This window comes from Dreissena polymorpha, chromosome 2, assembly GCF_020536995.1.
Source record: "Dreissena polymorpha isolate Duluth1 chromosome 2, UMN_Dpol_1.0, whole genome shotgun sequence".
NCBI classification, from domain to species: Eukaryota; Metazoa; Mollusca; class Bivalvia; order Myida; family Dreissenidae; genus Dreissena; species Dreissena polymorpha.
Window position 1 is genome coordinate 59,760,889 of NC_068356.1, and position 14,807 is coordinate 59,775,695.

At 35.7% G+C, this 14,807-nt stretch overlaps 1 protein-coding gene across 3 annotated transcripts in view; it reads right to left on the bottom strand.

The window, feature by feature from the left end:
- Positions 1–14,807, bottom strand: part of LOC127867203 (DNA topoisomerase 3-alpha-like) — a 45,116-nt gene that overhangs the window by 22,140 nt on the left and 8,169 nt on the right. For all 3 annotated transcript variants that reach the window (XM_052408247.1, XM_052408248.1, XM_052408249.1), the window contains 10 exons: positions 13,167–13,258; positions 12,243–12,413; positions 11,355–11,400; positions 9,773–9,827; positions 8,625–8,699; positions 7,214–7,394; positions 4,776–4,882; positions 2,049–2,159; positions 1,254–1,328; positions 205–255 (listed from right to left, as the gene is read on the bottom strand). In XM_052408247.1, the coding sequence (XP_052264207.1) occupies positions 205–255; positions 1,254–1,328; positions 2,049–2,159; positions 4,776–4,882; positions 7,214–7,394; positions 8,625–8,699; positions 9,773–9,827; positions 11,355–11,400; positions 12,243–12,413; positions 13,167–13,258 (964 nt within the window). The remainder of the gene's footprint in view (positions 1–204; positions 256–1,253; positions 1,329–2,048; positions 2,160–4,775; positions 4,883–7,213; positions 7,395–8,624; positions 8,700–9,772; positions 9,828–11,354; positions 11,401–12,242; positions 12,414–13,166; positions 13,259–14,807) is intronic.

The window sequence follows — 14,807 nt, forward strand, 5'->3', positions numbered from 1 at the left end:
GATTGTAGGTCTTACAACTAAGGTTAAGGTTAATCAACTATATAATGTGAAAGAGGCTAAGACTTTTGACAAGCGACCACTTTAGAAAGAGGGAATAACAAATGGGTAATCTTTTAAGACAGGTAAGACTATTCTTCAATAAATATGCATTCCCACGCTAAAAATGAATTGGTGTTGAACAAAATTACGTATTTGAATACTCACATCAATAGATGTTGGCTCGAACTCATCACCTTTGTCGAAAACTGGAATTTCCTGCACAATAAAATGCAAAACAGTCACTATCTCAATTTACCAAAACATTCTTTGGTTTGTTATTGTTATTGTTTGAATGTTATTTTGTCTTTATAATAATGCTATAAATGACTAGAAAAATAATAATGACAAGAGATTGCCAAGCAATAGTGTCCCCCACCGGTGAAACTCCACCATTGTCAGTAAAAAAAATATTTATTTTTTACATATTTGTTGCCATAGCAACCAGAATTATTGACCTAGGAACAAAATGAAATGACATGCATAATGCCCATATTGCCACCTATCCATGTTTCAAGTTTCATGAAAAAATATGAAGAACTTTCAATTTTATTGCAGGATCCAGAGGAGTGTGACGGACAGACAGACACACGGACAGACGGAGCACAAACCATAAGTCGCCTCCGGTTTCACCGTTAGTGGACAAAAATATATCCTATACCTATATGTATTTCAAAAGTTGTTGTGTAAAAATGGATATCACCCCCTTGGTGCAAAAAGGTACAATATGACATTGAACTTTAATGTCACATGGTACCTAATTGCACCAATGTGGCGATATGTACTATGCAATAGCTTCATAAATGTGACTGAACCTTCTCTAATTTAATAAACATAGCAATCAAAAAGAAAAGACTTATCGCTGTTGAATCTTTTTTTTCAAAAATCATATTCATATCCTGAAACGCACATGTTTAATGGTCTTTGTTTCAAGTGCTTTTCTTTTTTTCATTGACCAGCATTCTTGAAAACAAAGGGGCTTAATGCATGTGCATAAAGTGTCATCCCTAATTAGCCTGCTATTACTGGGAAGAACACTTTCTGCCTTTTTGTTTTAAGGACGTATTTTTCAAGCAAATTCCAGTTCAGGCAAAAAGTATTGTTCAAAATAAGCCTGTGCAGACTGCAAATGCCAATCTGTGACGACACTTAACGCGCATGCATTAAGCCCAGAAGAACTAAGAAGGAATAACAGGGCTCAATTTACTACACTGTACCTTGGCATTCCACTTATCATATGGGTAGACATCCAGGTAGTTTCTGGCAGTGATCATAAGGCCCTGGGCTGTGAACTGTGAACACAAGATTGAATAGCCCTTGTCCACCATTATTGATTCAACAAAAATGACAATGTTAACAGTCATTTTCCTCCATTATTGATTTAACAAAAATTACAACAGGAATAAATTAGTTTGATTTGATTGACAACAAAGTAGAATTCGAACAAAAGAGACATGTAAAACCTCCACAAACACACATCCGACCACTGCTGACCCCGAATATCATAATATACAGCATGTACTAGAAGTTCTAAAGTAAACAAGGGGGCATAACTTTTGTAATGTTTAACTAGAATGATACAAAATGAACATGCACAACTTCATTTATTATAAGGAAATATACTTGCAAGTTTTAATGTTACTTTGAATAGTATTGAAGAGCGCCTGCGGACAAGTAAGTGTCTAGAGACAGACATACGGACAGATTTACCCCATCATTATTCCAATATAAACCTCATTTTCATGGGGCTAATTAAAAAGAGCATTATTCATCGGAGTACAAATGCCAAGGCAGATTAGCATGTGCAGTCCACATAGGCTTATCAGGGATGGAACATTATGTTTATTTGTTTTACATTTTCAGGAAGTATCTTCTTAAAGAAAAAGAAAATCCAGTTTAAGCTGAAAGTGTTGTCCCTGTGCACTGCTCAGGCTAATCTGACAATTAACGCACATATGTTAACTGAATTTAATTTAAGCCCAACTTTCCCGGAATGAGATTTCAATCATTACCCGCTCCTCTGCCACGTCTATCTCCACAGTCGTCTCGAAGCCCTGTGCATCCTGGGAAACACATGCCAGAAAGTGTCGAACCACAAACTCGTACACACGCTTCTCGTCACCCTAGCAACAGATCACAAACATTTTAAAAACATTTAAACCAATTTATTTTAGCTCCATTACATACAAAAACTAAGGCTTATTGAAACGCTCTCGAATCTGTTTCCTGGGTAGAACCAGTACTTGGTGTCTTTGGCAGGAAGGTCTTTCGAATGCTCACCCTGGGGATCAAACGCATGTTCTCCCTATCGCCAGACGGACATCATATCCACGGCAAGAACACAAGCTTTGAGACAATACCTGTAACTATAACTTACTCCCATGTTTTTATGCACACAAAACAACTGTTTAACCAAAATTTGACAATATATCATGGATAAGTAGCCAATTGTGTGTGTGTGTGAGAATTACCATGTGAATTTAAGATGTTTTTCTTACTCCCATGTTTTTATGCACACACAACAACTGTTTTAGCAAAATTTCACATCCACAATATACCATGGATACGTAGCTAATTGTGATTGTGTGTGAATGACCATGTGAATTTAAGATTATTTTGTTTATCTTAATGACCAGTGCCTTAGCCACCAATACACTTAAAGGATGATACAGTAAAACTGCCATAACTCGAGGTAACACATAACTGACGTCGATGCTCGAGTAATCCAGTAATCAATGGTATTATTTGTTTTCACTGTTTTGGCTGGTGATGTTTAACTTATGACCGCAAACGCTTTATTTACATGTAAGACGGTGCTTGGAAAAGAAAAGGCTTTGTAAAAATCGGTTGCAGTATACTCAACTAAACAATAAAAATGATCGTTCATTCATTTAATTAAATCAACATACACACATAACACATTATAATAAAAAATATTCAAACAATATTCAATGAACATTAAGCATATACTAATTCCGCTATCCGATATAGGAAACAGAAGCTTTCCTGATCTAGCTATCCCCCCACAAGTGGGTCCTTCACTAGATTGCTCAGGAGTTTGACAATTTGTAGGACTTTTTTCTTTCTGTGTTGCCATGATGCAGCGCAAATGACAAGAAGGAATTTAGTTAAGAGATTCCGATGTATTATCTGCTACGCTCTCTTTTAAACCATACATTTTATCATAATAATTGATTGCTGGTAATTATTTAAATATCATTAAAACCGTGTAGGTTTTATCTGCATCTCAAAGGATGACAATTTGCAGTGTTTCTCAAACTGCAACTAACTTCACACCTAATCAAGTGTTTTTTGTCTGCTTGATTGCGGTGTTTTCACAACTCGAATATTTTTAGCACCCACCACACGAGAAAGTGTCTTCGAATAATTGCCAGTTAATTAGGTGTGAAATGCCTTACAGGGACCAGCACACATCCTCAAGTTATTGAAAATCGCATGTTTGAGTTATTGCGGGTATTTTTATATAGAAATGAAAGGAAAGTGTTAGGGACTTCCATCAATGCCAGCTCGAGTTATTGCAATACTTTTGTATTAATTTAGCCATTTTTTAAGAACCAAGATATCATTAGAACAAATGTTCTGACCATGTGACGTGAAGAGTGAACAATAAATGTAAATTTTAGAGTGCTAACAAGGTTTTACTATAGCCATATAAGGATTAATTTCCCGCCCCCTGGCAGCCATGTGTTTCAACAGACCCGAACCATGTTCACACTCATTCCAGATATCATTAAGACACATGTTCTGACCAAGTTTCATGACGTTAAGGCAATAAATGTGACTTTTATAAGAGTGTTAACAAGTTTGTACTATAGCCATTTGAAAAAAAAATGCCCCGCCCCCTGGCAGGCATGTATTTCAACCAATAGGAAGGATTATAAAACTCGTCCAAAATATAATACAATAAATGTGGTCTCTAGAGTGTTAACAAGGTTTTACTATAGCCATATATAGCCAAATAAGGAAAAATGCCCAGCCTTCTGACGGCCATGTATTTTTAAGCAACTGGAACCACATATTTGATCTCATCCAAGAAATCATTGGTACAAATCTTCTGACCAAATTTCATGAATATCCGACAATAAATGTGTTCTCTAGAGTGTTAACAAGGTTTTACTGAAGCCATATATAGCCATATAAAGAAAAATATCCCACCCCCTTGCGGCCATGTTTTTCAAGCAACCGGCACCATATTCCAACTCGTCCGAGACATCATTGGGACAAATTTTCTGACCAAGTTTCATGATTATCAGATAATAAATGTGGCCTCTAGAGTGTTAACACAAGATTTACTATAGCCATATAAAGCCATATAAGGAAAAATGTCCTACTCCCTGGCCGCCATGTTTTTTTAACCAACCTAAACCATTTTGGAACTTGTCTAAAATATCATTGGCACAAATCTTCTGACCAAAGTCCATGAAGATTGGAAAATAAATGTGGCCTCTAGAGTATTAGCAAGGCAAATGTTGACGCCGCACACCACACAACAGACAAAATACAATCACAAAAACTCACCATGAGCACATTCTGCTCAGGTGAGCTAAAAATGGCAAATGTTTACCTGTTCTAAGATAAACAAAACTTCTGCAAAACATTTCTTCCTCCTCCAGATTAAACTTAAAATGTTGACAATACCAATTGTTGGTAAAAAAGTATACAAAAGTATTTTACAATGCTATTGAATCAAAGTTGTAACCAAACTCAATCTCATAAACCTGTAGGTTGTCTGTGTACTTGGTGGGGTGGATAGGCGGATGAGCATTGTCGGTCTTGTTGCCATTCCTGGGGTTGGGACCTCTCTCCAGAACCCCCTGGGCAAACCCTGAAAGGTTACACAATAACAATGGTCCATGACAAACAAAATGTGAAGGTACAGGGAGCTCACAAAAAGAGGCAGGACAGTAATACTTTTTGCAAAACGGAGCTTATTGCAGCACCCTTCTACATGTTTACTTAGCGCAAGACCTTTTTTTTTAATTTTTTTATTTCATATTGAGAGTTTTTAAGAAAATTAATGAAAGCCTACAAGAATGAGATGAAAAGAATAATAAGAGTCTTTGGGACAACTGGGCTCAATTCAAGTCCAGATTAGCCATTGCAGTTAACAACACAATTTTATGTGTGGCCTGGATTTTGGTATTCCATTAAGGGGACAAAAAATCAAAAAAATCTACTTGTCAGCTTTGAACAGATGAGTAAAAAAAATCTGACGTAAAAAAATGTTTTTTCTGAACAGTTAGTCTCTTATTAATTGAATTAAATTCCTTATCTGAAATTATACATTTTCTATTTATTGTTTTTCCTATTCCAACAGTTTTTTTTTTAATAAGTAATTTTAGCACTTACATTTTCCTTATTATTCATGATATCAGATGTTTGTGTGTTCATTGTACATCTCATTCATGCTTGTGCAGTTTGACAAACAAAAATACCACTTGCCCAACACCAAAGACATGATGTCAGCTGTCAATCACATTTTCTAGGAAATCTTATCAGCCAATCAGCGCTCAGGCAACGGAATACAAGCCTTTGCCACGTGAAGGTGTATGCGATAACTGTACATGTCACAGATCTATACTGTTCTATCTCAACAACCATAGCGTTGTAGTTACAGTGTAAACGACTTCTTTTTAATAAAGAGAACAAGTGATTAAAAAAATGCTCACAATTTTTTAGCAAAAAGTGTAGATCTCAGGGTTCTCCGAGATACTAAGTTTTTATTTAGAAATCAAAATTTTAAGCCAATGCTATATGACCGAACTTTAGAATATTGACTTTTCAGAAACTTCTTTAGTCCCTTGAAATCTTTATTTCACACATATTTGAAGCACGTTTGCATGTATTTGCAGAACAAGTGAGATTTGTATGGCGCTAAAACATGTACTACAGTGCAAGTGCATTGTTGAAATAGTTTTGTCACTGCCATAAGAGCAGAAAGTGTCATCCATGATAAGCCCGTGAAGACATTAAACACCAGTATTACAATAATGCTGCTTAAATAATGTCACAAATGTTGGTCATGTATCATTTTCCTCTGATAAAGGCATAAGCAGTCTTTTGTATATTGCATTGATTAGTTTCTTAGGATTGTTTGTTTTTATCCCCAAGCTTTTTGAAAAGCGTGGGGATATTGTTGTAATCTCCGCTGTCCGTGCGTCCGTCCTGGCCACTATCTCCTCCTTAACTATAAGCACTAGAACCTTGAAACTTACATACATGGTAGCTATGAGCATATGTGCGACCCTGCACTATTTGGAGTTTTGATCTGACCCCTGGGTCAAAAGTTATGGGGGTTGGGATGGGGCCAGGTCAGAGATTTTCACTCATTTTTTAATGTTATTTTACATTAACTTCTTCATTTCTACACCCATTTACTTCAAATTGATACTGAACATCTCTTATGACAATACAGTTAATCTCAACTATGCATGGCCCCATTACCAACCCTGGGGTGCCCCACCCACATATACCACGCCCACCCAAAATTGCCTTTTACTATAACTTCTTCATTTCTACACCGATTTACTTCAATTTGATACTGAGCATCTCTTATGACAATACGGTCAATCTCAACTTTGTATGGCTCCATTACCAACCCTGGAGCGCCCCTGCCCACATAGACCACGCCCACTCAAATTGCCTTTTACTATAACTTCTTCATTTCTACACCGATTTACTTCAAATTGATACTGAACATCTCTGATGACAATACAGTCAATCTCAATTATGCATGGCCCCATTACCAACCCTGGGGCGCCCTCGCCCACATAGACCACACCCTCCCAAAATTGCCTTTTACTATAAATTCTTCATTTCTACACCGACTTACTTTAAATTGATACTGAACATATCTTATGACAATACGGTCAATCTCAACTATGCATGGCCCCATTTTATCAAGCCTGTGGCGCCCCCTGGGTCAAACATGCGGCGTGGGGATACGCGTCGGCCTCTGCCGCGCCATTTCACGTTTTACAGTTTGATTTTACTTATTATCAATCAAAGGTTTAGGCAAGTGGTTCTCACCACTTATACTTCCGCATGGCAAGGTCAAGTCTGCTTGGCAAACATTATGGTTTCCAAACATTTGTGTGATTTTTTTAAAAATTTAAGCCTGAAATTAAGGTCAACCACAGAAGATATAACTACATACCTCCCCAGTTAGGGTCGCGGGTCTGAGCCTCGACCAGTGAGGCTAGGTTGATCTCCTTTGTGAACATGTTGGTTTCCGTCCTAGGGTAGCTGATGAACCCATTTGTGTACAACTTTTCCGCTATTCGCATTGTCTCCTTCGCGTTGATACGCAGCTTGCGGGAGGCGATCTTTTCAAGTTCCTGAAGAAAACACAATACACAGATCATCAACTGCCCACACAATTTCAACAATTCCCCATGACATTAATTCGAACCTTGCTCTATACAAATCGTGGGGAAAATGCATGTTAATAGTGTCGTCCAAGATTAGACTTTTATTGTATTTTTTTGTTTTAAATAAGTCTCTTCTTAGCAAAAATATAGTTAAGGCAGAAATTGTTGTCCCTGATGGGACTGTGCAGACTGCACAGGCTAATCTGAGACAACACTTTACCCACATGTATTAAACACACTTTTCCCAGTGCCAGGCTCATTTCTATCCATCAAAAATAACAAATATTGTCACATGTAAAAACACAAGATAAGTTCATTATGTCTTTTTGTATTAAATGTTTTTACCACTTAACATGTGATATCCTCAAGTGATGATTGGCTTATATCGCAAATTAATTTAAATGTGGTTGATATTATAATATCATTATGTGGAAGCTTCAAATGACTGGTAGGAACTTGTCTTTCTATGATTAAATTTACGTATCATGAATTGTATATTTGCAATAAGGAAAACCACATTGGTTTCATAATCTAATCAATTTAATGTAAACCCCTGCACAAACAACTGTAATGCTTGGCTACAAATTTCTTCTGTCTAATAGTCAATTTCCTACAATATCAAAAGACTTTTCATCAACATGATATTTCATCACAAACAAACACATCTACTTAAAGCACTTTTGGAAAATAAAATTACTGTTTAAATATAAGAAATGGGTTCAAAGAGGCCCGTGTAGATAAATCATATTATAATGAGACCATTCTGTAAACAAATATTATCTAGGTTAATGCCAATTTTTTACAAACAAATACAATTTTATATTGTATATACTTAACATACAAAATTTGCATTTTCAATTTGGAAGTAACTTTTTCAGTTGAAATTAATACACTATTCGCAGTTACCTTTTTGACTGAAATTTACATTCAATTTGGCATTTAACAGTTCAAATAAAATTTATTTACAATTTTGTAGAGACCTTTGCAACTGGAATGTATATGCTATGTTGAAGATGCCTATTCGACTAAAATGTATATGCAACATGGCAGTTCCTTTTCAAATAAAATTAACAACAAGGTTTCTGTTAGCTTATTATGTACACTCTCAGTTAAAATGTTTAGTATCATGTTGTCTTTGTTCAAGCATCATTTAAGTTCTGGAAGACCTTTCTATAATAACTAAGACAGATGACTTACCACCGTATCCAAAGCCTGTGGTCGCCATTTGCTTTTACTCCGACCTTTCGTATCTACAACTCTTGCCAATGGGGACTGAAACACAATGAATATTTAAGTCTACACAATGAATATTTAAGTCTATGTAATACATGGTTTAACATAAGTTTTCTTGATAAATACTTAATTTTACAACAACAAATTTTCTTGAATAATTCAAGAAGTTTTTTACATATAGCAAGGTCAAAGGGTGTTAACCACCTCCTATCCAATGGCCGACCCAATGTTTGCTCTTAGCGAGCATTAAAACCCAAATACTTGCCTTATCTGTTGACACATCTGCAGGTCAGTCAATGCCTTAATTTTGTAACAAGTGCTTTTCTGGATGCTATGTTTTTACACTGTGTCAATGCTCAAATTATAACTAGTTAAGTATGTTGCAGAAGTTATATTTACATTGACACCATTTATTTGCCAGAAGGCATCTTAACAGCATTGTTTTCATAGTTTATTAGAAGAAAAATCATGTCTTCAAAGGGGTGACTATGGAACACTGTAAACTTAGGGTTACTTCAAAATAGGCAAGGGCGACAGGATTTTATGAGCTGGTAGCCCTGCAATACAAGCGTCTTTGACCAGATGTTTACACCTCTGCAAGTCTGATATGCTGATGTTTCATTCAATAAAATGTATTCAAAAATAGTTCATATTACAATAACAGCATAAACAAGACTATTTGCAAGTTATGAAAGTCCCCTACCAATGAAAAAATATGAAGAGCTTTTAAAGTTAACACAGGATCCACAATTTTCAGAAATATTTCTAGTCTATTTGTTGCCATAACAACCAGAATTCTTGACGTAGGAACAAAATGAAATAACGTGTATAATCTCCATATTGCCATCTGTCAATGTTTCAAGTTTCATGAAAAAATATGAAGAACTTTTTAAGTTATCGCAGGATCGAGAAAAATGTGACAGACTGACAGACACACAGAGCGCAAACCATAAGTCCCTCTCCGGTGTCACCGGTAGGGGACTAAAAAGTTAAAACTTGGGAAGAATCACAAATACATATGTGAATGTGTCAATATTACAGTTTCAAACTTTCTTCCATGTCACACATGTACATAAGAAAATGTGGTTAATGATAAATATATGTTCACCAACCTCCAGGCATTGTTCATACAAGACGAAGCAGGACATATAATCAAACAGTCGGTTCCTGTAATGAACAGATGTAAACAGTGTGCAAATTTCACTTTTGAAACCACTAGCCCGTTCGAGCTTGCAGATGGAATTTTTCACTAGCCCGAACTAAAGTTAACTAGGCCGAACAGTTTATCACATGTTTTTAAAAGAAGTTTATATTTTGGACAGTTCTGGATAGTGTTAATTGCAGGTAGGGTGTAATTGATGAGGATTGCAAATAACAGTTCATCCCAATAAACTGGAAATGTTATTACATGTATAATATTTCAATGACTCAATACGATTATAATATTTATGTATGCAGGTACTCGTCAATCAATACCTAGAATATGGAGTCAAGATGAAAAGGTTTATATCCTGTCTGCAAATTATGTTTAGGTGTCAATCGTCCCAAATTTGAAATCCGAAAAATTAAGCCGAGAGTCTGAGGCCGTAGGATAAAGCGAATAGAGGGCAGAGTCCAATCCCCCTAGCTTATTGTTCTTTTTTATAGTCTTTCTAGATCCAATTCTGGTTAGTACAATCCGAAAATTTATCAACCGGACCATCGCATGTGTATTTATCTTTTTTTTTTTCATCAAGAATGTCAAAAATAAATTAAAATGGACGGATAATACCGTATCCGAAAACGACTGTCCAAAAAAAAAAGATATATCGTTTGACTGCCGAAAATGAAAACCAGCAAAAAGTTACATACCAAATACGCAATCAATATGCAATTTGGTTGATATATTCTTTCAAAATATGATATTGCAATGCTTTAATTCACCAATAGATAAGTAAAAATTCAAGACGGCGAACATCTACAACATTCGTAGAATTGTACGATTTTCGGAAAGTACCGTATATTGAACAAACACACAGTGTCAAACAAAAATGGTCATTCCAACTCTAGTCATGTCAATATGATCTGGAAGGTGAGGAAATGCGATACGATGCCACATAAACGCTAGATATGGTTCAAAAGATGGATAAAAATAATATTTCTGAGTATTTTTAATTTTCCAAAATTGGAAAAATTACTAGCCCGATCGGGCTAGTACCTAGGGAAATTCAGTAGCCCAAAATGAGATAAACTAGCCCCGGGCTATCGGGCTAGTGCGAATTTTCGAACACTGGATGTAAATATACAACACATATATCTTTCTTGGATACAGTTGCTTAAATCATGAATGACCATTTTAGTTATCATCTGTCAAAATCTTAATTACCAAAAGTAATAGCAGTTAAATGTTGAACCAGATATTGAAATACACTTTTTGAACAAGTGTTTGTTTATTCTTAATAAAAAGCACTGGTATCATCTATTGTTGTTACCATTTTTCATAGTAAATTAGTAAATTGTGTGTAGTTTTAATTTTAATAATGCAGGCTTTTATCTTAATTGGTCATTAAAATTAAAATTAAGAACAAATAGCCATGTAGTCTAAAAACTTAATAAAATATATTTTTCAGATTTTTTGTGAATAGAAACATTGACATTATTCAAGCTTAGAAATTTACATTCAAAAGAAAACATAAAAAGAATAAGGCATCCCACCTTTTCCAAGTGAATTCCACATCAATTTCATCTTTCTTATATCCAACTGTAATAAAGAGTAGATATACTAATACTGCACTTGCACAGACTGACATCTTCTTTATTTCATGCATGCAATAACTACATTTCCAGGATGTGAAAATGATCAGTTGTTGTTTTAATCTCAAACTTTAAAACAATTTTGTATTTTATTCTCTATTGGAAAAACCATACAAGAAAGGCCTGGAATAAAAGCCAGTATCTTCTAAACAAATATCATGTTCAGGAGGAAAGTATCATCCCTGATTAGCTGGTGCAGACTACACAGGCTAATCTTGGGCGACCCTTTACGCACATTCATAAAGCCCTGTTTTTTCTAGGGCACAGCTCCTATGTTTTATGAACAGTAGGTTCAACTACTCCACAGAAAAGTTAACCTAAATAAAACTCAGATGATCTTCACAACCACAAAGGAAAAGACAGTCCACGTCTATACAAACATTTTTGACAAAACCGTATTTACTCTGTTTGTAATTTTCCAATTATGCAATTAGCATAACATTGTATTTTTAAAATAAATAGTGCATTTATTTAGATTTTGGAACTGATTTTTAGTCATATTATCGAAGCGGTTTGTTGTCAGACCAACCAACATTTTTCCTGAGTAAGATGGGTTACTGTACAAAGTACACATTCTTGACCTATTAACTGACAGATGCCCTACTTGAATCAGACGTATGGGGGGGTGGGATGGGGAATGACAGTAAGACAATTTCATGATCAATACACACCCGCATATGTGGGCTGCCAAGCCAGTAATCAAATTCACAATCCTCAGATTTTCATTAATATGTTCTACCAAGTTTCTTAGAATAGGCCTAGCAACTGGGGAGTCAGCATTTTATCTACCTCTCAGTTTCCAGAAGGCCTCGGGCATAAATGCCTGCACCTGCTTGTATCTCTCCACCACGAAGCCTAGCGTGGGAAACTGGCAGCTCCCGTAACTGATCAGCTGATCAGCCAACACGTTAGGGAATATCTTCTGCAGACGTAATGTCTGAAACCTCGTAAATGCAGCACCTGGATGAATTTTTTTTTAATGATATATTATATAACATGCTATAATTTATCCAAACATCAGGCATGCATCGTTCAACAAACGTACTTGGCACTAAATAACAAAGAAAGCTTCATTCCAGGAGTGCAGGAATAAAGCATCATCTGAATAATACTATAATACATAAAAACCCATCAAGGCATGTAAAATTTACAGAGAAGAAATGCAATCCGGATTAACAGACCCACAAATACACCCAATACCGGTAATCACCCAAACCACCCATGGACTGACTGATTGGATAAATAGAATACTTGGAAAGCGTTGAATACAACCAAATTTTTGGCTTGACAGGTAATTGTGAAATATTGCCATCTTTTTAAGCTTAACTTATAAAAAGAGAACAGTAGCCTTATTTACAGTATCAAATCAATTTGTTGGAACTCATTCATCACATAAATCAGATTCAATTTCTTCTGATGTGTTCTCAAAGAAACAATATGAGCCTTGCTCTGATAGTTTAATGCATGTGTGTCCAATGTCATCCTATATTAGCCTGTGCAGACTGCACAGGCTTATCGGGGAAGACAATTTCCAATTTAATGGTATTTTCCTTTTAAAGGAAGTCCATTCTAGGAAACAAAAACAATTAACACAGAAAGTGTCATCTCTGATTAACCTGTGCGGACTGCACAGGCTAATCTGGTATTACACTTGACACATATGCATTAAGCCTGTTTTCCAAGTGCAAGATTTTATATAAGTTACTTTCATACCAATACGCAGGTCTAGTTCTTGTCTGACATCCACAGCATCACTGACCCTTGAGTCAGGCTGCAGGAGGTTGTCACAGGCTCGCTGTATGGCCCTGGAGTAACAATCCAAGTACATCAGTGGTTGTTGATAAAAAAACAGTGGACCATCACAGGCTAGCTGTATGGCCATGGAGTTACAATCCAAGTATATCAGTGGTTGTTGATAAAAAACAGTGGACCATGGATAACAAGTCCATTGTATGAGTGCACATCATGATATGTTTAATGCAATAATCATGTTACAGACATATGGGAATTACTTTTTTAAAAATAATATAAAACAAGATGTGTTTGTGAAACACTATGTCCCCCATCATGTACATGTATTTGACCTTTTACCTTGACATTTGACCTTGAAGGATTACTTTGACCTTGACTTTTCACCACTCAAAATGTGCAGCTACATGAGATACACATGCATTCCAAATATCAAGTTGCTATCTTCAATATTGCAAAATTTGACATTTGACCTTTGACCTTGATCTTTCACCACGCAAAATGTGCAGCTCCATGAGATACACCTGCATGCAAAATATCAAGTTGCTATCTTCAATATTGTAAAAGTTATGGCCAATATTTAAGTTTGATGCAAACAAACCAACAAAGCAACAAACCAACAGACAAGGCAAAAACAATATGTTCCCCAGTCATAAAACTTTTAATCTGTAGCAAGTTGTAATCATAGTGTTATGGAAATCGTAAGATTAAAAGGGCAAATAATGTGTTATAAACAAGGAAAATAATTGAAATACTTATAACAACACATCCTGATGCAGGCAAGTTTGAATGTTGTAGTTTGAAAATAGTATTAGTTCTTCGTCAGACCAGTCAAAGGAAAAGCTTAATTAAGCATATTTGCACACATACAATTGAAAAGGACACTTGTTGGAACCCAAACAACAGTCCGAGGGGTGTTTTTTAAATGGCTGAGTATGATGCGATAAAAAATTGCTTCAACCTTTGGAAAACCATAATTCCTTGTACACTTGGCTTTGGAAAAATGGTGTACTTTTGTATTAATGAAATTATTAAACACATTCATTGTCAATATTGGTCAGAATATATCTTTTAAAAATGAATTCATGGTTACCAGTTTGGACAAACTATCGAATATATATACAAACGTACCGGTATATATAATATATATATTAGAACAAGAGGGCCTGAAATGCCCAAAGTCGCTCACCTGAGATAACAAGATATTATTGGGACAAATCTTCTGACCAAGTTTCACGAAGATCGGAAAATAAATGTGGCCTCTAGAGTGTTAACAATGCTTTACTATAGCCATATAAGGAAAAATGCCCCGACCCCTGGCAGCCATGTTTTTCAACCAACCGGCATCATTTTTGAACTCGTCCAAGATATTATCGGGATGAATCTTCTGACCAAGTTTCATGAAGATCGGACAGTTAATGTGGCCTCTAGAGTGTTAACAAGATTTTACTATAGCCATATAAGGAAAAATGCCCCGCCACTTGGAAGCCATTTTTTTCAAGCAAACATAATTATTTTCGAACTCATCAAAGATATCATTGAGACCAATCTTTTGACCAAATTTCATGAAGATTGGACAATAAATGTGGCCTCTAGAGAGTTAAC